This window comes from Passer montanus, unplaced genomic scaffold (genome assembly GCF_014805655.1).
Source record: "Passer montanus isolate IOZ18808 unplaced genomic scaffold, ASM1480565v1 scaffold9, whole genome shotgun sequence".
In the NCBI taxonomy this organism is placed as follows: Eukaryota; Metazoa; Chordata; class Aves; order Passeriformes; family Passeridae; genus Passer; species Passer montanus.
The window spans coordinates 374,254-397,100 of NW_024374367.1; the positions used below are offsets into that span (position 1 = coordinate 374,254).

The 22,847-nt window shown below is 60.8% G+C and overlaps 3 protein-coding genes across 8 annotated transcripts; 1 reads left to right on the top strand and 2 right to left on the bottom strand.

Moving 5' to 3' along the window:
* The first annotated feature begins 8,470 nt into the window (after window positions 1–8,470).
* MST1 (macrophage stimulating 1) lies at window positions 8,471–13,087 on the top strand. 2 transcript variants are annotated; one of them, XM_039695475.1, is made up of 18 exons: window positions 8,471–8,626; window positions 8,988–9,129; window positions 9,287–9,399; window positions 9,530–9,644; window positions 9,873–10,009; window positions 10,082–10,202; window positions 10,285–10,403; window positions 10,498–10,663; window positions 10,754–10,884; window positions 10,967–11,069; window positions 11,170–11,306; window positions 11,426–11,461; window positions 11,544–11,655; window positions 11,722–11,799; window positions 11,865–12,011; window positions 12,092–12,198; window positions 12,629–12,768; window positions 12,849–13,087. In XM_039695475.1, exons 1-18 carry the CDS (start codon window positions 8,575–8,577, stop codon window positions 13,008–13,010), a joined length of 2,118 nt encoding a protein of 705 aa, XP_039551409.1. In that variant the 5' UTR covers window positions 8,471–8,574; the 3' UTR covers window positions 13,011–13,087. The 2 variants fall into 2 exon arrangements, with proteins under 2 accessions (XP_039551409.1, XP_039551410.1); XM_039695476.1 differs by having other exon boundaries at window positions 10,501–10,663.
* An 82-nt stretch (window positions 13,088–13,169) lies between these two features.
* Window positions 13,170–17,601, bottom strand: APEH (acylaminoacyl-peptide hydrolase). 4 transcript variants are annotated; one of them, XM_039695472.1, is made up of 20 exons: window positions 17,510–17,601; window positions 17,289–17,397; window positions 17,089–17,218; window positions 16,905–16,986; window positions 16,741–16,816; window positions 16,470–16,612; window positions 16,131–16,268; window positions 15,972–16,063; window positions 15,840–15,880; window positions 15,654–15,775; window positions 15,423–15,492; window positions 15,228–15,322; window positions 15,095–15,146; window positions 14,937–15,025; window positions 14,625–14,766; window positions 14,417–14,494; window positions 14,264–14,344; window positions 13,818–14,187; window positions 13,642–13,744; window positions 13,170–13,368 (listed from the first exon to the last, which is right to left on the bottom strand). In XM_039695472.1, exons 1-20 carry the CDS (start codon window positions 17,537–17,539, stop codon window positions 13,312–13,314), a joined length of 2,100 nt encoding a protein of 699 aa, XP_039551406.1. In that variant the 5' UTR covers window positions 17,540–17,601; the 3' UTR covers window positions 13,170–13,311. The 4 variants fall into 4 exon arrangements, with proteins under 4 accessions (XP_039551406.1, XP_039551408.1, XP_039551405.1 ...); XM_039695474.1 differs by having other exon boundaries at window positions 13,229–13,368; window positions 13,642–13,727; XM_039695471.1 differs by having other exon boundaries at window positions 13,229–13,555.
* Window positions 17,602–17,780: 179 nt separating this feature from the next.
* LOC120514120 (acylamino-acid-releasing enzyme-like) lies at window positions 17,781–22,425 on the bottom strand. 2 transcript variants are annotated; one of them, XM_039734269.1, is made up of 22 exons: window positions 22,379–22,425; window positions 21,698–21,827; window positions 21,474–21,600; window positions 21,308–21,395; window positions 21,136–21,211; window positions 20,898–21,061; window positions 20,688–20,825; window positions 20,509–20,600; window positions 20,356–20,396; window positions 20,131–20,252; window positions 19,910–19,970; window positions 19,744–19,841; window positions 19,618–19,669; window positions 19,448–19,536; window positions 19,158–19,296; window positions 18,998–19,081; window positions 18,835–18,915; window positions 18,660–18,748; window positions 18,368–18,558; window positions 18,188–18,290; window positions 18,008–18,114; window positions 17,781–17,939 (listed from the first exon to the last, which is right to left on the bottom strand). In XM_039734269.1, the coding sequence occupies exons 1-22, from the start codon at window positions 22,388–22,390 to the stop codon at window positions 17,834–17,836; spliced, it is 2,190 nt and encodes a 729-aa protein (XP_039590203.1). In that variant the 5' UTR covers window positions 22,391–22,425; the 3' UTR covers window positions 17,781–17,833. The 2 variants fall into 2 exon arrangements, with proteins under 2 accessions (XP_039590203.1, XP_039590204.1); XM_039734270.1 differs by lacking the exons at window positions 19,448–19,536; window positions 19,618–19,669.
* Between the last annotated feature and the right edge of the window lie 422 nt (window positions 22,426–22,847).

The following is a 22,847-nucleotide window of genomic DNA, read 5'->3' on the forward strand; positions in this document are numbered from 1 at the left end:
GAAGAGTTCAAATTTATACTCCTCCCCACCAAGCCTGAAATAAAGAATAACTTCTCAGGTCTGCTGACACAGGTAATTTCTCTCCACTGAGGAGAGGAGGTAAATAGGACAACTGTTTGCCTTTGAAAGTGCTTTGCAAATCAGCTCAGATGGCTGCTGCCACAAAGCCCAAGCAGGAGGACACTGGCCACTTCAGATGATCCTCAAGCTCCTTAAGAGTAGATTTACATTACCAAATTTCCCATCAAGATTCTTCCTCCACTCCCAGACTGGAGCAGAAGAGCTCTTTTGAGATGCAGACCCGTGTGCTTACAAGCTTCTGTACATGCCAGTGCCTGCCTTGAACCAGAGCAGACACTGACACTGGGGAGTGAAAGGTGTCTGCTCCTGGATGGGCTCAGGCTGCAGGGCTGAGCCATCTGCTGAAGCTGAAGGTGAGGGTGGCTCTTCCTTGCTCCAAAGCAGACACCTCCCCGTGTGCCCAGGCAGCTCCAAGCTTCAGCTGACCTTTTCCAGTTGGCACAGCCTACGACTGCTGGTCCCAAACAGGGCTCAGAGTCAGCTGTGCAGAATTCACTAATAATCATCGTCTTAGTCACTGCTTAAAGAAGAATCTCACCCCTAAACACTTGCCTAGGGAGTCAGCCCAGCCAGCCTTAATTCCCATATATGACCAGAAACGAGGACTTCAGCATGTGGAGCAATCCTTCCTGGGCTCCCAGCTGGAGTGACCAAGCCCAACACTACACAGTCCAGAAGGCACTCCCAGGGCAGAGCTGTGCAGCCAGCCCTGCTCTCCATGCTCTCCCTCATGCTGGTGGCAGACTGCTGTTCCAGCAGGATGTGAACTGACCCACTCATCACACAACACAGGTACGTGTGGCCGAGGTGTGCCTTCAGAGCTGCCCCTCTGTGCAGCATCTTGACTTCATCTTAACTTCAGAAAAAACCAAACCCTAAATCTCACTGCCTCCTCTGTTCTCTGCCTTTTTTTGTGGCTCAGGGGAGAAGCTGCCTCAAAGGATTTCCTGAAGCATCATATCAAGGCAAAGGTTTTGAACCAGCATGTGAACAGACTGTAAGAAATCCATAAAAAGTGCGAAGAGGCTTACCTGGAGTCAGCAGGATTAAGTTCCCTATACAAAGTTATGCACCTCCAGGGGAGGCTTTAGGAGCCTGCCATTGAGGGAAGAGAAAAAGGCTGGAGGCTGCTGAGCTGGGTCACGCTGGAGCAAAGCACACAGCACCAGGATGCAGCACAGAGGTCTGCAGGAAACAGCTTCTTCCTGTGACGGCAGGACAGTGCCACCACCCCTGTCCCCTGGGACACCCAGGGCCAGGCACAGCCCACTGCCAGCCCAGGCTGAGCTCACACAGGCTCTGCAGCACCGAGGTGTGTGAGGGATGCTCCAGCAGGGAAAGCAGGAGGAGGAGGAGGCCAGCACTTGGACCACTCCCCCCTGACCCAATGACTAAAAGATTGGAGGAGCTTTGGTGGAGCAGCAAGAACCAAGAGGAGGGTCAGCATTCCAGTTTTCAGGAATGATGGGTGTGCAGTGCAGTGGTGCTAGTGCTGGTTTGAGGGGAGGGTGGTGACTGAAGCACATCACAGGCTGGACAGTGCTTCCAGAGTGCAGGGGCTCGTCCACCTCCGACTGAGCCTTTAATAAGAAAACCCTCTCAGGCCCAAATTAGCCATGGCAATCATGGAGTACCTCCCTCTGCCACGTTCAGCACACAGAATCACACACAACTTTTATCCTGGTTTATTACCATCACTGCACAGGGGAGCAGCACTGCCTTCTCAAAGCTTTAATCCCTCAATATACAATTTCACATCATTGCCAGTAGCAAGTGAAGCCCTTTTTCATGTTAGCGTTGAATACAAAGTTTTCATGAGGCTGTAAAGCCCTATTCCTACAATTTTCTTACAGTTTAGTGCCAAGGGTTCATGGGCTTTGCATACGGTACTGTTACAACATGTTGCTTTAGTTTTCTCTGGACATTTCTGAAGATTTGTATTTATCTCAGCAATTGTCATTCTCAGATCAAACTTCTTACCTCCCTAGAGGCTGACCCCAGCTATTCAAACAAAATCTTGCTCTAAGATGTGGTAACTCTTTCTTGAAAGAACAAAACCAGCACAAGGCACACAGACAAACACAAAGCACTGGCTCTACAAACACCACTGGAAGCACAAAATTCCCCAGGTAGAGGACACAAAGTTTCATGTTTTGTCCACACAGCTCACCCTGGAGAAGTGAACTGATACCATAGAAACACCTACAGCACCATGGCACAGACACGACAGCCTCAGTCCAGTCATTCAGTATTACTGCCATCAACACAAACCTTAATGCCCAGCCTCAAAAACACCTGGTCTGACCCGGACATTATTAAAATAAGGCTGACTGCCCCATTCCTGATGCTCTATCCCACAGAGGATGGGCAGATCTGCACTGTGATCATGCTGCAGAACTTGCAAGACCTCATACACATCCCATACAACAGCTAATCTGTGTACAGACACCACACTGCAGCAGCTTTCAATGAACTGAAACTGAGAATTAATGAAACAAATCAATTATATGAGTTGTTTGTGCTCATTAAGTTCAGCTGATGCCAGTACCTCTGCAATTACACTTTCCCACATGTCTTAAAGCTTTTGCTATGGAAGGAGAAAGGAAAGATGCCAAGGAATTTCAGGAGAAGAAGGCAAAGGAGGTTTTGAATTTTAGGAAAAATACTAGAAGAAGATTCTCCCTTGGAACTGGCATAGTCCCACCCCAGCCTTTACCTGTATCTGAAGAGGCAGAAATCTCATTTTTAGAGAAAAAAGACACACAGCTACACTGATTCTGTGCAGCTTCCTGGTAGGATCCTATGAAGTTGAATTCAGAGACAGTTTTAGAATAACCACCTTTTATCCCCTTAATGGAGGCCCCCAGGCACTATCATAAAAATTCCACTAGAAATATTTCCTTTGGGGTGGGGAAACACCATGCATGGTCTGTCATGCAGAAGTCGGCTCCTACGGCACAGAGAGCTCACACTCCACAGAGGTCAAGACCTAAGCAGAAAGCCTAGGGGACATGAACAGGGAGTCACTGCAGCCTCAAATATGCCTCTCATTCCCCACCTAGAAGCCCACACCTTTGTAAAGCCTTCCTGCAGGAATCCCAAGTGCCACAACATGAAGGTCACACCTCACGTTTCAGCAATACCCAGAGAAGATCTGATGAAACTTCTTGCTGTAGAGGGAACTCCCAGCTGGAGAGCAATACTGAAGAGCTGCTTTAGAAAAAAGTTCACACTGGAAAAACTCGCAACTATGTCCACCCTGATTAAAGTGGAATCTGTACAGTGTCCTGGACTGCTGAATAACCAAGCACTACAGACAGGGATCTTGGTCCCTCTCCGCTGAAACTGAAGGTCCCAAAGAAGCCACTCACACAAGGAAATGCTGGAAGCCCTGGAAAGAGATGTGCTTCCCAAAGAGCCTGGGAGAATCCATTTGGGGACAACAGGGAAGAGGCAATTAGGGCCAGCCTAGCAAAGACCAGCAGCACACACCCCCCACATTGCAATCTGAGGTTGTGACAGTGGCACGGGGCTTTCACATCACCTGTCATGATTCAACACTTCAGTGGAGAAACGCTGGTTCAAACTATCACTCAAGCTCATCCAAAAATCAATCCCCAGCCCTTGGGACTGATATAAAATGATCAGTATCTGCTACTGGAAACTCTCATCAAAATTACTGAATGCTAATCCCCACCCTTAAGGAACATACTTCACAGAAGATTAAGCTTTCTGAAGTCGAAATGCACAGTCGAGTTCAAAAAAAGAGAAGTCTGTGTGAATTCAGCACACACATCCAGCACTCCTGCGACCTGTAACTCCTGAGACTGAACTGAAACCTCTCTGTAACCACTTCTCCACCCCAGCAGGGAGGGCAGGAATGCTGCCTGTCAGGTCCCTAACGAGCAGTGTCTATCAAGGACTGCAGGAAGGGGCTTCTGAGCCAGTTTGCTGGAATGCTCAGAGAAACCAGCACACAAAGTATTTCAGAATCTGCCCATGGAAACCCTCTATGAATCGAGCCCTTCTCAGAAAGCACAGCAGGAAAGACACACCATACCCTTGCTTGGGGTTTCAGTGACGGCAAAAGCACTGTGGTGAGACCACAAGGTGAGCAAAGAGGAGAGAAGAGAACTGAGGAGCGGAAACCTTCACTCAGATACTATTTTACAGGTCAGGTGAGGTTGCACGCCTGGTTTTCTAAAGAAAAACCCCAAACAAAGCTGAACACAGTGGGGCTGGGACAAATTTTATTGCTGTTTCCAAGCCTCACCCTCTTTCATGTCAAAGTCAGACAGTACTTTGAATCCCACCAAGAATCACTCCCCAGGCCCAGAGGATACCTGCAGGACAGTGAAACAGGGGGGACAACTCAACCCTGAAAAAGTAAATATCTGTTATGGCCAAGAGCACCTTTACAAAGGGAGAGCTCTGCTGATCCAGTGGCTTCCTGCCTCCAAGGATGGTCCAACACCCTTCCCTAGCAAAGCCTTGCATAATGAATAAAGGGTCAAGCTGAAAAACCACCAACCTCACGCCAAATCAGCAGAATCCAGCATTAGCTCAGCACCACAGCTGGCCCCTGGGAGGAGGCAAGAGGGCACAGCTGAAAGCAGAGAAAGACCCTTTTAGAGCATCAAACCGCGAGGGTGGCTGAGGTGGCCACTTGCTCTGACCTAACCCACCACAGGGACCATGCCCTCCTCCTCCTCCAGGCTGGGCCTCCCCTTTTCCCTCTGCAGTGCTGAGCTGTTGACAAACTCCTCCTGGCTGGGGATTCACAAGCTCCTTCCATGGAAAATCCAGGTTACTAAACTGCAGAAAGTTAACCCAGGGACAAAACAGGTCAGCTGAGCAAAATGACTGCAGGCAGCACAATGGCATGTCTGGGGTCTGACCTCTCAGCTCCAGAAGCAGTGAGGCTTACCCAGCTCAGCCTTCCCACACAGCCCTCTGCTGCCCGGGACAAGCACAGTGCCACTGCCACTGGCACGGCCTGACAGGGGCACAGCCAGGGCCACACAGCTGAACTCCATTTGTGCTGAAGTTTGGAGGCACTGTGAGCCCTCCACAGACAGGGGAGGGCACAGTAAGGAGATGAGGGAGCACTTGGTAGCCCTGCAGCCCCCTCTGGCTCCTGGGTGCCACCACATTGTCCAGGGACAGGACCCCAGATGTGGAAGAACCCTGCAAGGCTGCTTGCACTGCCTCCATGGGCAGATTCCAGGGAATCTCCTTGGGTGCCTCAAGGCTCTGAAAAACCGGCACTGAGGTGACCTTGAGCAGGACATGGCATTCAGGAAAACAGGAGGCCCCTGCTGCCTACCCAACTCCAGTCAAAGCCATGCCACTCACCTTGGCCCGTCTCCTCCTCCTCACTCACCCAGAAGAGCTCACAAACCAGGCACAAGAGCCAGGGAGCTGTCTGCTGCTCGCCAAGTGACCAGCTCAGGCACTGCACAGGGACAGAGCCTGGCTAGGGGACTTGGATCATCTCCTTCAGACACTGCTGCATCAGCAGATCCGTTCAGATGCCCGTGAAAAATCCACTGACAAAAATACTGGTAGTATCAAATATATACAACCATCTTTCTTGCTGGCAAGCTAAAATTTTACCCCAGAAAAGCTGAACCAGAGACAGTTTCAGTCAACAGATAAGCACAGAGAGATACACAGACAGAAGAAGGCACCAGACTAGGATGTGCACCCATCTAGAGTGCTCACATAGGTCAATACACTAACTTTTCATCCAGCAGCACCTGAGTAGTTTGCTCAAATTCAATCTCACAGAACAAACCCTAAAAGCACAGGCTCTTCGGGTTGATATTTTTATTTTTCACAGCTTAAACACGGTCACAGTCCTTTGCAAATTGAGTTTAAGGTACAGAGCTCTCCAGACTGCACAAACATTCTAAGAACAAACATTTTCAGCATACCAAGAGCTCAGATACACTAGGTCAATCCAACTGTGTTTATTTGTATTTCACCCAAATCACCGCCAAAGTACTCGGAGCTCAAGGAGCAACAGCCTCCCACTGATTCAGCAAGAGACCAGAAGTAATTGGTAGACAGTCTGCAAGCACCACAAAGAATGCCAGAGGCATTTATTTACATGACCCCTGTTTGCCTAAGAAGAATTCAGCGTTTGCATTTTCCTCACTCAAATTAATCATCACTAGACTTAACTCCTCAGTACTATTCCTCAGCTGACAGGAGTACAGGCACAAACCCAAAACCATCCCCACAAAACTTTTCAGATAGCTGCTACTCACAGAACGAGGCAGAGCTTTACTCCCATCAGCTGGAGTTCCTCCCCAGGCTGGCACAGCACCCTTGGAGATATCTCTCCAGGACAATTTTTCTCATTATCTCTCCAAGGAACACAGAAAAGGCAAGGAGACACCATTCCTACTGATGAGCAGTACCACCCCAGCCAGGACAGAGCCACCACACCTTCTCTGCTGGGCTGACAACACACTGCACCTCACCCTGTGCTGCAGAAATGAAAGCATGAAAACTTCCCCAGGGTCCAGCTGCTGCAACCACACAGCTCTGTGTCCCCTCAGTGCCCAGCAGGACCACTGTCCCTAGAGCAGAGCCCCACAGCAGCCCTCAGGCCTGTCACACAAGCCAGGATGCAGCAGGGATGCTCCAGAGCCCGGCAGGGCAGAATTCCTCCGGAGCAGCCGCCCGTGCAGGACAAGTCACAGAGCTGGGCCAGCTCTGACCTGGAGCCTCAGGCTGGAGCTGGCCAAGGGTCCCACTCCACCTCCACACATCCTCCTTGGCTCCCGAGCTCAGCACTGGGACACGAGGAGAACAGAGTGGGTAAGCACCAGGGTTTCTAAAAGCAGACAAAATCCCACACATACAAAACTTACTGGTGCACAGTGAGAGCAGAACACCTTCACTGCTATCAGCCCCATAATTCCGACTGATTCCCCAGGTCTGATGCCAGCAATTAAGCACAATTTACTCCTCTATTTACACAATCCTTAAGGAAATGGGTATGTCTAAGCCAGCAGGTGCTGTCAGCAACATCTCCCAGTTACTGGAGCATTTGTGCCAGCTCCCAAAGAAGTGAGCCTGAACTCCTGCAGCAGGGAGTTGGTGCGACCTGGAATCAGCCAGGCTTTGCTGATTACTCCTCTGAGTAAACAGTGGTGTTCCCAGCACTTCAGCCTGCTCTCAAGCTCCTTCTGTTGGCATACTACCCTATATTTAGGAGAGAAGAGTGCAATGACAAGCATTGGGAAGAATGAATAAGTGGTTTAGGATGCTTGGTATAGCAGCAGAGGCTGTGTGAAGGAACCTAAGAATCAGAAACTCCCAAAGAGAGGAATCTGTAAAGCTAAAGGTGGGACGAGACAGCATTCCATTTGGAAAGTTAAATAGCAAGTTTTGTTAAGAACAGTACTCACAAGGCAAGAGGCATTAGTAGTCAACCATGCAACAGAAATGAGTGGTAGAAAGAAGCTCCTGCCTGGAAGGGCTAAGAGAAAATAGGCAAATTCTTGGTTTTTTTAACACAAAAAGAAGATTTAAATCTCATTTTGTACAAGTGAACACCAGTGGTGTTTCCCCAAGCCTAGGAGCCCAAAGCTCCAGGACCAAGGGAGATATACCTCAAGGAGTGACAGCAATCCCTACAGCCAGGTCCCACATCCCCCTGCCCACACCTTCCCCCGTGAGCAGCAGGACCTCGTTACACTCCAAAAACACACATTTGCCAACTTCAAACCTGTGTCAAAACTCAGTAAATCCAGGCCTGCTGCCTTGATGGGCACTGGAAACTTGTGTGAGCCACTTTGCAGCCTGTTGCTTCCAAGAAACCGGGGAGGCCACAAGTGATCTCTGGCATTCACACCTTTTTGGGCGGCAGAACCACTAACCTGCCTCTAGCCACCTGCACCGGGGATTGGAGACAAAGTCAGGCCGTGGGTCTGTCCGTCCCGGAACGGGCTCTGCTGCTGCTCACGCTCGCAGTGCCCGGAGCCAAGGTCAGCCCCGGGAAGGGCCGGGGCCCACCGAGCCGCACCGGGCAGCCCGGCCCGGGACAGCCGCCCGTCCCCGAGGCACACACAGCTCCGCAGCCGCCCGGACACCCACCCGTGCTGCCGCGGCGCCGGGCCGGTCCCGCTGAGCGGGGAGCGCCCGGGACGCCCACACGGGCCGTGCCGCCGGGCTCTGCTGCTGCTCACGCTCGCAGTGCCCGGAGCCAAGGTCAGCCCCGGGAAGCGCCGGGGCCCACCGAGCCCCACCGGGCAGCCCGGCCCGGGGCAGCCGCCCGCCCCCGAGGCACACACAGCTCCGCAGCCGCCCGGACACCCACCCGTGCTGCCGCGGCGCCGGGCCGGTCCCGCTGAGCGGGGAGCGCCCGGGAGCGTGCCCGCGCGCGGTGACCCCGGGCCCGCCTGGCCCCGCGCCCGGCCGCAAACATTGGCCCGGGACCGTCCCGGAGCTCCAGCGGCCCGGGGACGCGGGGCCGCCGCCATGCAGCCCCTGCTGGGGCTCCTGCTCGCCCTGGCCGCGGCTCTGGGCTCAGGTAGGGCCCCAGGCTGGGTCGCCGTGGGGCTGGAGGGCGCGGGGCAGTGCGGGGCCCAAGGCAGGGCCAGCGGCCGGACGGAGCCTGCAGGCCATGCCCTGTCCCACGGCGGACGGGGGGTGCCGGAAGCAGCGGGTGATGCAGGGCAGGGACCCTCCTGCTCCAGGGTATATGGATCAGGACATAGGACAGGGATCCCATGCTCCATAGGACAGATTTCCCCTCCTCCATGGGACACGGATCCCATGCTCTGCAGGACAGGGATATCCTCCTCCATGGAGCAGGGATCCAACACTCCACAGGGCCCCGGTGCTCGTGCCGTGCCCCCACGGGCACACTGAGCTCCTGCCACCCTCCCCAGGCCACCGCTCACCGCTCAATGACTTCCAGCGCCTGCGAGCCACCGAGCTGCTGGCAGCGCCTGTGGAGCCGCCGCCGCCGCTGCCGGAGCAGGGCACTGCGGAGCAGTGTGCCCAGCGCTGTGCCACCAGCCTGGCTTGCCGGTGAGCAGCACACGGTGCCACCGCGGGGCAGGTGGGAGGGCACGGGCCACAGCGCTGGGTCACTGCACTTGGACACTGGGTGCTCACGTGTGTGACCCAGGTGCCGCGGGGCCTGGCTTCACACGGTGCTGTGCCAGACTCCCGCTGTGCCTCCCAGGGCTTTCCACCATGACCAGCAGAACCAGTTGTGCCAGCTGCTGCCCTGGACCCAGCACTCACCCCGCACCCAGCTGCAGAAAAACATCCGCTATGACCTGTACCAGAAGAAAGGTGGGCTGGTGCCATGGGTGGGCATGGGGACACCACAGACTGGGCACAGGCCACCTGGCACAGGACTCCTCATTGCCCATGTGCCCTGACCCGGCCCTGGGGCTCTGAAGAGGTGCCCGGCTCTGCTCAGACTACATGCGGGACTGCATCGTGGGCGACGGCTCCGGCTACCGCGGCACAAGGGCCACGACGGAGAAGGGGCTGCGCTGCCAGCATTGGCAAGCCACCACACCGCATGATCACAGGTGCCCCCGTGTCCCTGGCTGTCCCGTGGCACCTACCCTGGGCAGCATGGGGCAATGGGGAATGGGGTGGGAGCAGCGTGGGACAGCACGGGAGCAATGGGGACAGCTTGGGGGCGATGGCGCTGACAGGGGTAGCGCATCATCCTTGCTGTGACCGCTCCAAGGAAAAGGAATTCCTGTCATCCCTCTGTTGGGGTGCATTAGTCCTACCCACTCTGCTGCCAGCAGGTTTCTGCCATCCCTTCGCAATGGGCTGGAGGAGAATTACTGCCGAAACCCTGACCGGGACAAGCGGGGCCCGTGGTGTTACACCGCCGATCCCAATGTCCGGCACCAGAGCTGCGGCATAAAGAAGTGTGAGGATGGTGGGTGCCACATCCCACGATCACCCTCTACTCTTATGTTTCTCCCACACTGAGCCCTGCAGTTGTTGGCAGCTGTCTGCATGACGTGCAATGGGGAGGATTACCGTGGCACCGTGGACCACACGGAATCAGGGGCGGAGTGCCAGCGTTGGGACCTGCAGCACCCACACAAGCACCCCTACCACCCCAACAAGTACTAGCCCCCAGCCCCCGCAGTGCATTGTCCTCGTTGAGTGCCAGGTGCCACCTCAGCTGCTGCTCCGTCTCTGGCCCAGGTACCCTGACAAGGGGCTGGATGACAACTACTGCCGCAACCCCGACAGCTCCGAGCGGCCCTGGTGCTACACCACCGACCCCGAGCGGGAGCGCGAGTACTGCCGCATCCGCGTCTGCAGTAAGGCCCCACCAGCACCACGCACAGCCGGGCCTGAGGGCCCTGGAGCCACCCCTGGCCCTGCTTACTCTGCCCCTCTCTCTGGCCACACAAGCAGAAAAACGCCCACGGCCTGTCAATGTCACCAATGGCTGCTTCAGGGGCAGGGGCGAAGGCTACCGCGGCCGAGTGAATGTTACCGTGTCGGGGATCCCCTGCCAGCGCTGGGACTCCCAGGTGCCCCACAAGCACCACTTCCTGCCCGAGAAGTACCCGTGCAAGTAAGGGGACGGCTGTGCGCCCCAGGAGGTGCTGGGCAGCACCCGTGAGTGTGGGATTGAGGGGGGACAACCACGCGGGCCCTCCTCCAGGGACCTGCAGGAGAACTACTGCCGCAACCCCGATGGATCAGAGGCACCGTGGTGCTTCACCTCCCGCCCCACCGTCCGCATCGCCTTCTGCTTCCACATCCGCCGCTGCCCTGATGAGCAGGACGCCCAAGGTGAGCCATCCCAGGCACCTGTCCCTGTGTGCCCACCCTGGTGCTCCTGTGAGGGGTGCCAGTGCTCCCTGCCTGTCTCCAGAGTGCTACCATGGCCACGGCAAGCACTACCACGGGCACGTCAGCAAGACCCGCAAGGGAATCACCTGCCAGCCCTGGGCTGCCCAGACACCCCACGTGCCCCAGTGAGTGTGTGGGTACACGGATTGGGATGGAGATGGCATTGGGGTGGGGATAGAGATGAGCATGGGGATGGGGGCAGTGATGGTGATTGCCTCCTGGCAGGATCTCACCTGCCACCCACCCCGAGGCACACCTGGAGGAGAACTACTGCCGCAACCCTGATGACGACAGCCATGGCCCCTGGTGCTACACCATGGACCCCCGTACCCCCTTTGACTATTGTGCCATCAAGCCCTGTTGTGAGCCCCTTCCCACATCCCTGCGGAGCTAGAAGGGACCCTGGCCACACACAGGGTAGTTTTGGTCCCTTCAGGGTGGCTGGATCCTGTGCCAGTGCCACCCTGTTTTCTCTCTGCAGCTGGCAGCACAGTGCCCTCCATCATGGAGAATACAGGTGAGGGCCCATGGGTCCTGGGTGGGCACCCTGGGGTGAGTGCTGGTGGTGCAGTCCCAGCTGATGCCCACGCTGCCCACAGACGCAGTGACATTTGAGCAGTGTGGCCAGCGGGAGGAGAGGCTGCAGCAGAAGGGGCGCATCGTTGGTGGCCAGCCTGGCAACTCGCCCTGGACTGTCAGCATCCGCAACCGGTGAGGGGGTGTTCCCCTGCCCTGCCATGTACTCAGTGACCCCACAGCTCACCCCTGTCCCCACAGGGCTGGCGTGCACTTCTGCGGGGGATCCCTGGTGAAGGAGCAGTGGGTGATCAGCACACGCCAGTGCTTCTTCTCCTGGTAAGGCTGGGGCGGGGGTGTGGGGTGGTGGGACCCCCCTGTGCCCTCATGTCCCTGTTCTGCAGCGAGGCCGACCTGACGGGCTATGAGGTGCAGCTGGGGACGCTCTTCAAGGACCCTGGCCCTGGGGATCCTGACCAACAGACCATCCCCATCGTGCGCATCGTCTGCGGCCCCTCCGAGTCCCAGCTGGTGATGCTGAAGCTGGCAAGGTGAGTGGCTGTGCCTTGGCCTCTGCCATGCTCCACTGCTGGCCAGGCTGGCACGTGTCCCACTGCCCCTCTTGCCACAGGCCAGCTGTTCTGAGCAGGCGTGTGGCCCTGATCTGCCTGCCCCCCGAGCGCTATGTTGTGCCTGCGGGCAGTGTCTGCGAGATTGCCGGCTGGGGGGAAACCAGAGGTACCTGCCACAGGCAGCCCCTGCTGGGGGATTCCTTGTTCAATACAGCCCCTGCCAAAACCATTCCATCCCCTCTGCCCACAGCATCTCCATGTCCATGGCATCTCCCTGCCCACAGCATCCCTTGCTTGAAGTATCCCCTGCCTGCAGCAACACCCAGATCCCTGGCATACCCCAGCTCACAGCATCTCCCTTCCATGGTGTTTTCCTGCCCATTCCATCACCCTGACTAGAGCATCCCTTGCCCCTGGTATCACCTCGTCCATGGCATCCCTCTTCCACAACATCTCCCTTCCACATCCCCCTGCAATGACATCTACTGCCATGACATCCTCCTGTCCATGCCATCCCCTGCCCGTGCCGTTGCCCTGCATCCCTGCACACACGATGCTGCACCCCATGCCCGCTGCCCCGCGCTCTGTGCCCGCAGGCACGGCAGACGGCAGCGTGCTGAACGTGGCACGGCTGCCAGTGCTGGCCCACAGTGAGTGTGACAGGGCGCTGCGCGGGCGCCTGAAGGAGAGCGAGCTGTGCACTGCCCCGCTGCGCGCCGGCGTGGGTGCCTGCGAGGTGAGCTGGGCTGGCGACACCCACCCCCAGGTGGCGGCAGGTGCTGGCACCAGGGTGACACCACTCTCTTTGTGCCACAGGGCGATTACGGCGGACCACTGGCTTGCCTCACCGCTGACTGCTGGGTGCTGGAGGGGGTGATCACCCCCTCGCGTGTCTGTGCCCGCACTGACCTGCCCGCCCTCTTCATCCGTGTTTCCCTCTATGTAGACTGGATCTACAAGGTGATGAAGATGGGTTGAGCTGGCATTCCCAGCCTGGCACAGCTGCCACTGCACAATAAAGGCACAGCCTTGGCCACAGGGGTTGGCACTGCACAGGGTCTCACATTTATTTAACACCAAACCCCAACCCACATCCCTGCCCCTGGCTACACTCACTCTATCTGCCTCTGGTCCTGGTGTGGTCCCCAGGGCCAGCAGTCACTCTGGGGCTGGCATAGCCCAGGACCACTGTGGGCACTAGGGGCTGTGCTGGCCTGTCCCATCCTTCCTGGGCTGCCCCAGGTGCTGGAGGAACCAGTGGGCACAGTTCTTGAAGACATCAGCCTCCGTCTCCACACCAGCCAGTGCATGGCCACCCTCTGGGTACCACAGCAGCCTGTGGGGAGGGACAGGATGGGAAGATGCTCATCCAGCACCCCAGAGCTCCCTCCTGGCTCCCACCTGCACGCCACTCACCGTGCTGGCACACCCCTGGCCCGCAGCACCCGGTACAGCTCCAGTGCTTGTGTGGGGCTGACGCGCCGGTCCCGGGCGCCCACGCACAGCAACACCGGTGTCTGCACCTGCAGCACTGCCCTCGGTGGGTGTCTGACACCCCACACCTGGCACCCCACACCCAGCACCCCACACCCATGCTGACCCTGCTTACCTGGGCTGCCTGGGCGATGGGCGAGCGCAGCAGCATGGTGGCCACCTCCTCAGCACACGGCACCCGCTCGAAGGAGTAGGGCAGCCCTAGGGAGGTGTAGCGCCTGCAGCACAGAGACACTGGTAGGTATCACAGGGACATGGCATGGCATGGCACAGGATGGGGCTGGCACTCACCAGTCGGGGATGTCAGAGGTGCCCAGCAGCGCGGGCAGGTTGGAGACAGGGCTGCGCAGGGCACACGCTTGGTAACGCTCAGGCTCACGGGCGAGGAGGTGGAGGGCGATGAAGGCTCCGTGGGAGCCAGCCAGCAGGGCCAGGCGGTGCGGGTCCAGGGGCTCTCTGTGCAGCGCCTGCTCCACTGCCAGCTGCACCCGTGGGGCACCCACCATTGGCACCCAAACAGCAGCATCCTCCCAGCAGCATCCCTCCAGCACCCTCAGCCCAGCACCCCTCACCTGGGTGTCTGCCACATCCTGCTCACCCACACGGGAAAGCAGGGAGCTGATGCTGGCCTGGCCAAAGCCCAGGGAGCCACGGTAGTTCACTGAGGAGACAGGGCCATGGGTGCCATGTCTCACTGGGACACAGGGCCACATGACCCTGAGCTCCCCAGCACTCACCCAGGAGCACGGCAAAGCCCAGCCGGCACAGCGCAGCCATGCTCGGACGCCAGCGGGCATCGAAGACAGCGTGGGGGCCACCTGGGGCCAGCATGGGCATCACCTGGGGTGCCACCAGCACTGCCAGGGTGTCCCCACTGTCCCCGCACTCACCATGGGGGCACACAACGAGGGGGTGTGGTGGTGTGCCATCTGAGGGGCTCAGCAGCAGGGCCTCAAAAGCTTGGGTACCTGCGCCAGGGAAGGGGTCCCACTCAGAGGCCACCACCCTGGGCACACAGCACCCTGCCCCCCTGCCACTCCCAAGGGTTCCTGGCACCCAGGCAGCACCAAGGTGCAGCAGGGGCTCCCAGGGGCTCACCCTGTGCAGCGGGGCCCTGCCCACTGCAGGGTGGCTGTAACGTCAGGGTCTTCCAGGTGACACCAGGCACGGTTGGGGTGTCCTCCACTGGCACCCAGACAAGGGGCAACTCCTGGCCTGCCGGCGGCAGCACGGCCACCACCTGGGCACAGACAATGGATGACACTGGGGCTGTGCCGTGACAAAGCTGTGACATACTGGATCTGGCTGTGCCACACCACACCATGGCGTGTGTGCCACACCGTGCTGTGCCTGGCTGCACATTGCTGTGCCATATCCCACTGTGCCACATGGTGCCAGGGCACTGCTCACCAGGCTGGGGGGATGGTGGGGGGCTGAGCAGGTGGCCACCAGCAGGTCCCACTGGAGAGTGAGCAGCTCCCAGCACCCTTCAGATGACCCTGGGGACAGAACACGTGTTGGTGATCACAGCTGCTCACTAGAGCACCATGGGTGGCTGTACCATGTACCTGCTGTGAGGTTGGTGACAGTGCACTCCTCCGTATCCACGAGCAGCAGGTCCTGTGGGGGTGCAGAGCACAGGCAGCGGTGTCACCATGGGCTGTGTGGGTCACGTCCCTGCCCTGCCATCCCTGGACTCACGGTGCGGCTCCGCTGAGGGGTGCCCAGCACGGCTCGCCGGCTGTCAGCTGCCCAGCACTGCAGGGGCAGCGCCTCTGCGTAGAGCCCAGCAAAGGCTGCAAGGCGGACAGAGCACTGGGCTACTGAGCCAGGGTCATGGGCACCTGGCACGGGGTGGCACCAGCCCCCATCAGAACCCAGCTCTGCCCACCATGCCTGGCTCACCCTCTGTGGGCTCCTGAACCACGTCGAGCACTGTCACCGTCTGCCTTGTCTGCCAGGTGAGCTGGGGAGAGCTAGTGCTCAGGGATGGACCCATGCCAGGGGAAACTGAGGCAGGGAGGCTGGGGGACACCCCCACCCCAGCCAGGCACTGCCAGAGGCTGTCACACCTGTGCACTGTGCTGGCAGCACAGCCATGCCTGGTGCCCCTGAGGCCCAACTCACCATGCGCAGGCGCAGACACTGCCGGTGGGGCCCCCCCACAGCCCCCTCCAGGTAGAGCAGGCGCTGGCCATCAGGGCTCAGCCGCGGGGAGCAGACAGAACCATTCTCTGCTGACAGCAGCTCTGTGGGCAGCAAGGGGTCAGCATCCCAGGGACGCCCAGGCACCCCCAGGGCCCCAGCACTCACCGCAGCACCCGCTGGCCAGGTCCAAGTGGAAAATCCCTGACCTGGGAGGAAAGAGTGGGTCAGGTTGAACCCCCACTGGGCTGACACTGCATGGACATCCTGGCATGGTGCTGGTTGCTGGCTGGGACCCACCTCCTGTTGGAGCAGGCGTTCAGTCCCAGGCGGAAGGGCGTGTGCCACCAGCCCACGAACACCACACCACGGTCATCCGGGGACCACAGGGCCTGTGTGACAGTCAGGCTCATCCCACGGCCCCAGGTCCCCTGGGGCACTGCCTGCACCCATCCTGACCTGGCCAGGGGAGAGGTGCTCTGGGACCCCCTCCAGCACTGACAGGCTGAGGCCCTTCAGGTCCAGGACGCAGAGGACTGGCACGCTTCGTGAGCTCAGGGCTTCTCCCCAGTCCTCGTGGTACACAAACTGCTTGCCCTGTGGCACAGACCCATCAGCCCATGGCCCGTGCCCCCAGGCACACAGCTCTGTCCATGACACACTCATGGGATGTGTGGCACACTCATGGGGTGCACAGCATGTTCAGGGGGTGGCTGGTATGCCCAAGGGGCATGTACCATGTTCACAGTGCACATGGCATGCTTGGGGGTGCACTGAACACACCCATGGGGCACCTACCTCCTCATCCTCATCCTCTGCTGCTGGCCAGGCTGCTCCTGGCACATCCCAGGGGCAGGGGGGCTGTCGTTTGGGCCGGCTCTTCTCAGCCACATAGAGCAGCCGTGTCTCTGAGCGTGACCAGGCCAGGCAGGCAAAGGGCCCTGGCACGGCAAGAGGGTGCCAAAGCCCAGCCTGGTACAGGCACAGCTGGGCACCAGGCAGCCACCAGGGCTGTTGGCCATGCCAGCCTCACCCTGCTGTGCGCAGGGACCAGGGGAAAGGGCCCTACCCTCCGTGTAGACGTCCCCGTGCTTCCCCAGCGCCGTGAGATCCACGCTGTGGCTGCATCCCTCGCTGTCCCACACCTGAGGGGACGGATGTCAGCACCGGCACACCGTGTAGACGGTGCCCACCGCCCTGCACTGGCACCCCGGCCAGCGCCAGCCGCGTTACCTCCAGCAGCTCGTGGCCCTGCGGCGGGCAGCGCTGGAGCGCGGCGCGGCGCCGGCCCGAGGGCGAGTCCCGGCTGAGGGGCCTGAGGGCGGCAGGGACGCGGCTGCGGCGGGCCGTGCGCTGCACAGGGGCGGCGGCCGCGGCACGGACACAGCGCCCACCCAGCAGCCCGCCCGTGCCCTACTGGCTGTGGATCTCGGCGCTGAGCGCGGTGCGGCTGACGGCGAGGCCCTCGCGGCCGGCTGTGCGCCGCAGGCTGTAGTGGCGGCCGAAGCGCAGGAGCCGCCGGCGGGCCGGGTCGGGGCGGCTGCACTCTGAGGGACGGCAGCGTCAGCGCCCGCTCACAGCGGGCCCAAGGCGCGGGGGTGCCGAGCCCGCACTCACCGGTGTAGAGCAGGAAGGTCTGGCCCCCAGCCGCGGCCCTGAGGGCGGCACGGGTGACGGCAGGGAAGCGGCTCAGCTCCCGGTAGCAGGCAGCGGGGCCGCGGGCCGCCTGGATGAGGGAGGGGACACGCGGGACGGGGGTAAGCTCACCGCCTGCCCATGCCCACCGCCCGAAGCGGGGCTGTGCCCACCCACACAGCTCCCCTGAGCCCCTTGCCCACCTCCACACCCTTCTGGGTCCCTGTGGCCATGGGGCTGTTCTCTGCCGGCGCCTGCCGCCCGCGCTGGGACGGCTGCCAAGGCACGCAGCAGAGCCCGGCGGCAGCGCCCGGCCGGGGCCAGCCCGGCAGCCGCTCCCCGTGCCCCGCATGGCCAGGCAGCCTCACCCTGCCCATGGCCCAACACATCCCCGGCGGCACAACCGCAAGGTCCAGTGGCCACCAGCTCCCGGAGCTGCAGGAGTGGAAATGACAGCACTACCACTAGAGACACTGGGGTGCTGAACTACATCGTTTATTGGGGGTCAGCAGCAGGGCTCAGCACCCTTAGCACTGCAGGTGCTTGAGCAGCCACAGCGCCATGTTCATGAAGCCGTCAGCTTCGGCTTCGACACCAGCCAGCGCATGGTTGTTCCCTGGGTACCAGAGCAGCCTGGAGGAGAAACAGGGATTAGTGCCGTGTCTGCACCCCACAGCTCAAGCCCTCAGCACCCCACTCACCGTGTGGGCACACCCCGAGCCTTGAGGGCACGGTAATACTCCAGACCCTGCTTGGGGGGCACACGCCGGTCATCCTCCCCCAGCATCAGCAACACGGGTGCACGGACCTGCAGGAGCAGCACAGCCTCAGCACTGGCACGGCTGTTGGGGACAGGGACAAGGATGGGGACAGTGACATACCCGGTCGACATAGCGTATGGGTGACTTGTGCAGCATCTCTGTCCACTGGGCTGGGTCTGGCAGGGCATCAGGTCTGTAGGGAAGCCCTGTCTCTGTCAGGCACCTGCAGGCAAGAGAATTGGGGGCACATGTGTGGCTGGGATGGCAAGGAGCCTGGGAAGCTGGGGCAGCAGTACTCACCAGTCCGGGATGTCGGTGGTGGTCACCATGGAGGCGATGTTCACCACGGGGTTGCGGACCACACAGGCGTGGTAGGTGTCAGGGAACTGCCCGATGAGGTGGCACGCCAGGAAGCCCCCATGTGAGCCGCCGACCAGAGCCACCCGGCTAGCATCCAGCGTCTCCTCCTGCAGCACCCGCTCCACGCAGAGCTGCCGCCACGGGGAACACCCACTGAGCAGGCAGCCCCATTTCCCTTCTCAGGGCACCTAAAGGAGCACAGGGTGCCCCAGGACCATGTGCCAGGCCTTACCTGCACATCGTGTACGTCCTGTGTGCCCACGTTGCCTGGCAGGGAGGCCACGCTGTCCTGGCCGAAGCCCAGCGAGCCGCGGTAATTCACTGCGTGGGGAGCAGTGTCAGAGCCTTTCCTCCTTCATGCCCCCACCCCTCTGGTGCTGTGTCACCAGAGCCCTGGTGTCACTCACCCAGCAGCACGGCAAAGCCCACACGGCACAGCGCCGCCGGGTACAGCATCCACCCGGCCGTGAAGACAGAGTGAGGACCACCTGCAAATGGCAAAAGCAAAAGGGGGTGACACTGCCTGGCGCTGCCTGGCTGGGGTACAGTGGCGTGGGGACCAGCTCTTACCATGGGGCATCACAACCAAGGGGGGCTTCTGGCCAGTGGGACCCTCGCTTGGGCGCATCAGGATGGCATCGAAGTCCAGGCCCCCTGTGGAGGCAGGGAGGGGGTGTCAGGGAGCAGTGAGGGTGGTGGAGCACAGCCTGACCCCACCCTGGGCACTCACCGTACTGGGGATGCTCCTGCTCTGGTGGGGGCTGCAGGGTGCGGATGCCCCAGCTGATGCCAGGCACAGGGGGGGAATCTTGCAGGCAGATCCACTGTGTCTGTGCCTCACGGCCGGCGGCGGGCAGCACTGCCACTTTCTGTGCAGGGACAGGGGTCAGTGCCCATGCCAAGGGCCTGGTGGGCACTGGGGAGAGGGGTCAGTGCCCATGCCAAGGGCCTGGTGGGCACTGGGGAGAGGGGTCAGTGCCCATGCCAAGGGGCTGGTGGGCACTGGGGACATGACTTTACCAACATGGGGGGGCAGCTAGGGGTGGAAAACCTGGCCACCAAGAGGTCCCGGTTGATGGTGAGGACAGACCAGCTTCCCTGGGGAGAATCTGGGGAGGAGGGGGTCAGACCTGCAGGTGTGACCCTCTCCCCACTCCTGGCACCAGCATGGCCCCGTTGGCCTCACTCACCAGCTGTCAGCGAAGTTGTGGTGCCTGTTGCTGTGTCCACCACAAACACATCCTAGGGGCATGAGGGCAGAGTTCAGTGGAGCCCTGACCCAGGCAGGCTGCCCTGTGTCCCCCACCACCCCTCACCTGCTGGCTGCGCTGGGCCGTGTCCAGCAGGATCCTGCGGCTGTCGGCCGCCCAGCACATCCCTGGCAGTGCGCCGCAGTAGATTCCCGGGAAGGCACCTGTGATCAGAGTGGCAGTACTCAGCATCCCCCTGAGTCTCCCCCAACACCCCCAGAGCTGTACTCACCCCATGCTTGCCGTGGCACAGCCTCCAGCACCGTGCTGGTGTGTTTGGTGTACCAGTCGTACTGCAGGAGACATGGCATAGAGCAAGTTTTGCAGGGTCTCAGCCTGCCTGCCCCCACTGCAGCCCAAGGAGGGGACACCACTGCCCTCCCCAGCCCCACCTTATCGTGGGCACCCTGGCACCTCCCTGGTGCCTGCCAGTGTCCCCCTGGTGCTGCTCACCATGCGGAGCTGGCTGCACTGCTGGTGGGGGCCCAGGACATTGTTCTGCAGGTAGACGATGCGGCAGCCATCGGGGCTGAGTCGCGGTGACCACACGGCCTTGGTGTCCTCAGAGAGCAGCTCTGCATGAGGGGACAGTGAGGGGATGATGAGGGGATGGTGAGGGGCCGGTGAGGGGTGGCAGGGAGCCAGGGCACCAGCAGGATCGGGGCATGCTCTGCTTACCGCATCTCCCGCCTGTCAGGTCCACGTAGAAGAGCGCTGACCTGCCAGCACAGAGGGGTGTCACAGTGGGGTTGTGGGGCCAGGCTGTGGGGCTGGTGCCCTGCAGGGTCCTACCGGCAGGGCTGGGCTGTGGGGTGCCCTGCGGGGCCTCACCGGCGGTTCGTGCAGTGCCGCAGCCCCAGGCGGAAGGGGTCGTGCCACCAGCCCACAAACACCACACCAGTGTCCTCAGGTGACCAGAAAGCCTGTGGGGAGAGGGGAGACAAGCAGCTCAAAATGCTGCTGGCTCCTGAACCTCCTGTCTCTGGTTCCCTGCAGCTCCCCATGCTGACCTGGCCGGGAGAGAGGTGCTCTGGGATGCCCTCCAGCACCGAGATGCTGTTGCCCTCGATGTCCAGGACGCAGAGGACGGGCACACTGCGGGTGCTCAGCGTCTCGCCCCAGTCCTCGTGGTACACGAACTGCTCGCCCTGTGGCACAGTCTGGTCAGCCCCACAGCCACACAGCCAGCCCCCAGCTGACCCAGGGTGGGGACACCCCACCTTGATGGGTGCATCCTCCTTCTTGGGGTGCCCCGTGTCCTCATCAGAGGTGCCCAGCTCGGGGGCTTTGCTCTGGAAGAAGGACTCAGCCTTGGGACGCTTCTTCTCCGCCACATAGAGCAGGTGGGTCTCGGAGTGAGACCAGGCAAGGCACCCAAACTGGTCTGCGGGGGCAGGTCAGCACTGGCCACCCAGTCCCCTGAAAACCCACATTCCCTGGCAGCCCCCAGCCCCTCACCATCATCGTAGACGCTGCCATGCTTGTCCAGCGCTGTCAGGTCGATGCTCTTCACCTTCCGGTTCTGATCCCAGATCTGGGGGCAGAGATGCCAGGGCGGTCCCAAGACACGGTGTGGTTCCAGCCCCGAACCCCAGTGAATACATCCATTTTCCCTCAGAACCCTCCTCACCTCCAGGAACTGCTTCTCCTTCTCCTTGCCAGAGACCTTGCGCAGGACAGCCTTCAGCATCCCACTGGGGGACTCCCGGCTCAGCAGCCTGGGGGGCAGTGAGGCCCATCAGCCCCCCAGTTATCGCTTCCCCGAGGACCACGTGTGGGGGCGGGATGGCACTTACTCGTCCTTGATCTCAGAGCAGGTGCCGGCAGGCCCTGAGTAGACAATGGAGGCTCCATCGTGGAAGATGAGGTACTGACGGCAGAACTTGATGTTCTCAGCCCTTGCCAGGTCCCGCTGCGACCACTCTGCAGGGAGCAGGGTGAGGACAGCAGCGGCATCCCCACCAGCCAGGCAAGGACTCCCTGGGTCCCTCCTTCCCCCCGGTCCTCCCCGTGCCCGTACCGGTGTAGAGGCTGCAGTACTTGCCCCCGTACTGGGTGGTGAGGTCGGGGCCGAGGCAGGCACTGCTGAGCCCCGGGTGCTGGCTCAGCTCTCGGTACAGCTCCGACAGCTCCTCCGCACGTGGCTGCGCCTGCGGGACACACCGGGGTGGCTGCAGGGGTGGGGGGCACGGTCCGGGGAGTAATGGGGCACAGGGCACTTACTGGGGCTCCGGCATAGACGGGGGGATTTTGGGGGGTACATGGGGGCAGGAGAGTAGTGCCGGACTGGGGCAGTACCGGGAGTGCAGAGCCAGGACTCTACTGGGGTACCGGGAGGGCACTGGGGAGCAGACACTGGGTACACAGCCGGGACCAGGAGGGCACTGGGGAGCAGACACTGGGTACCGGGAGGGCACGGGAGAGCAGACACTGGGTACACAGCCGGCACCCGGAGGGCACTGGGCAGTTGCTGGGGCACCCGTGGTACCGGGATATTCAGTGCAGGTCCTGGGGGCCAGGGCGCCTGGGAGGGTCCCGCAGCAGTCGGGGTCCGGGGGGTGTAGGAGGTACCGGGGCAGTTCCCGGGCAGTTCCCGGGCCGGAGCGCAGCGGAGCAGCGGGGTCGGGGTGCGGGCGGGCGGGGCCCCGGGGCAGGGCGGGGGGGTCCCGGGGCTCTGACGTCACTCCCCCCATCCCCTCACCGGCGGCTCCATGTCCTCGCGGCGGGGGGCGCGGCCAGGCGTGGCACTTCCGGGATGGGGCGGGGCCGTGGCCTGCGGCACCTCCCATTGGCTGCGGCGCTCGGGCCACCTCCCGCTCCGAGGCGCCCCCCGGTGGGCGCGGGCGGCGCGGCAGCCGCGGGCAGCGGGGTCCCCTCACACCGCGCCGCCCGCGGGGCCCTCCGAGGCCGCAGCCGGGGGACGGGCCGCGGCCCCGCAGCCTCCGGATCGCCCCGGGGTGGTTTACCCACCGGGTGGCTGCGGAACAGGGGCTCTATGCGCAGGACAGGGGGATCGGACTCCTGAGAGGCACAGGGATCCCCAGCCCAGCAGCCTGGTTGGGGGGTATCGGGCTATCGAGGGCCCTTGGGACTGAGCAGCCTGGTCAGGGGGTGAGATTGAGTCACTGGTGCCCACAGCAGCCCTGCCAACGGGGATTGGGCCCTTGGGA

Coding starts and splice junctions, on each gene's coding strand:
- MST1 (XM_039695475.1), top strand. CDS start 8,575: ATGCAGCCCCTGCTGGGGCTCCTGCTCGCCCTGGCCGCGGCTCTGGGC. Junction 11,462..11,543: donor CTCCATCATGGAGAATACAG/GTGAGGGCCCAT, acceptor CGCTGCCCACAG/ACGCAGTGACATTTGAGCAG. Junction 12,769..12,848: donor CCGGCGTGGGTGCCTGCGAG/GTGAGCTGGGCT, acceptor TTTGTGCCACAG/GGCGATTACGGCGGACCACT.
- APEH (XM_039695471.1), bottom strand. CDS start 17,539: ATGGCCACAGGGACCCAGAAGGGTGTGGAG. Junction 16,269..16,469: donor CAGAGGATGAGGATGAGGAG/GTAGGTGCCCCA, acceptor TCTGTGCCACAG/GGCAAGCAGTTTGTGTACCA. Junction 15,147..15,227: donor CCCCTCAGCGGAGCCGCACC/GTGAGTCCAGGG, acceptor GCACCCCCACAG/GACCTGCTGCTCGTGGATAC.
- LOC120514120 (XM_039734269.1), bottom strand. Junction 20,397..20,508: donor CGGCACTGCACGAACCGCCG/GTGAGGCCCCGC, acceptor CTGTGCTGGCAG/GTCAGCGCTCTTCTACGTGG. Junction 18,115..18,187: donor CCATACGCTATGTCGACCGG/GTATGTCACTGT, acceptor CTGCTCCTGCAG/GTCCGTGCACCCGTGTTGCT.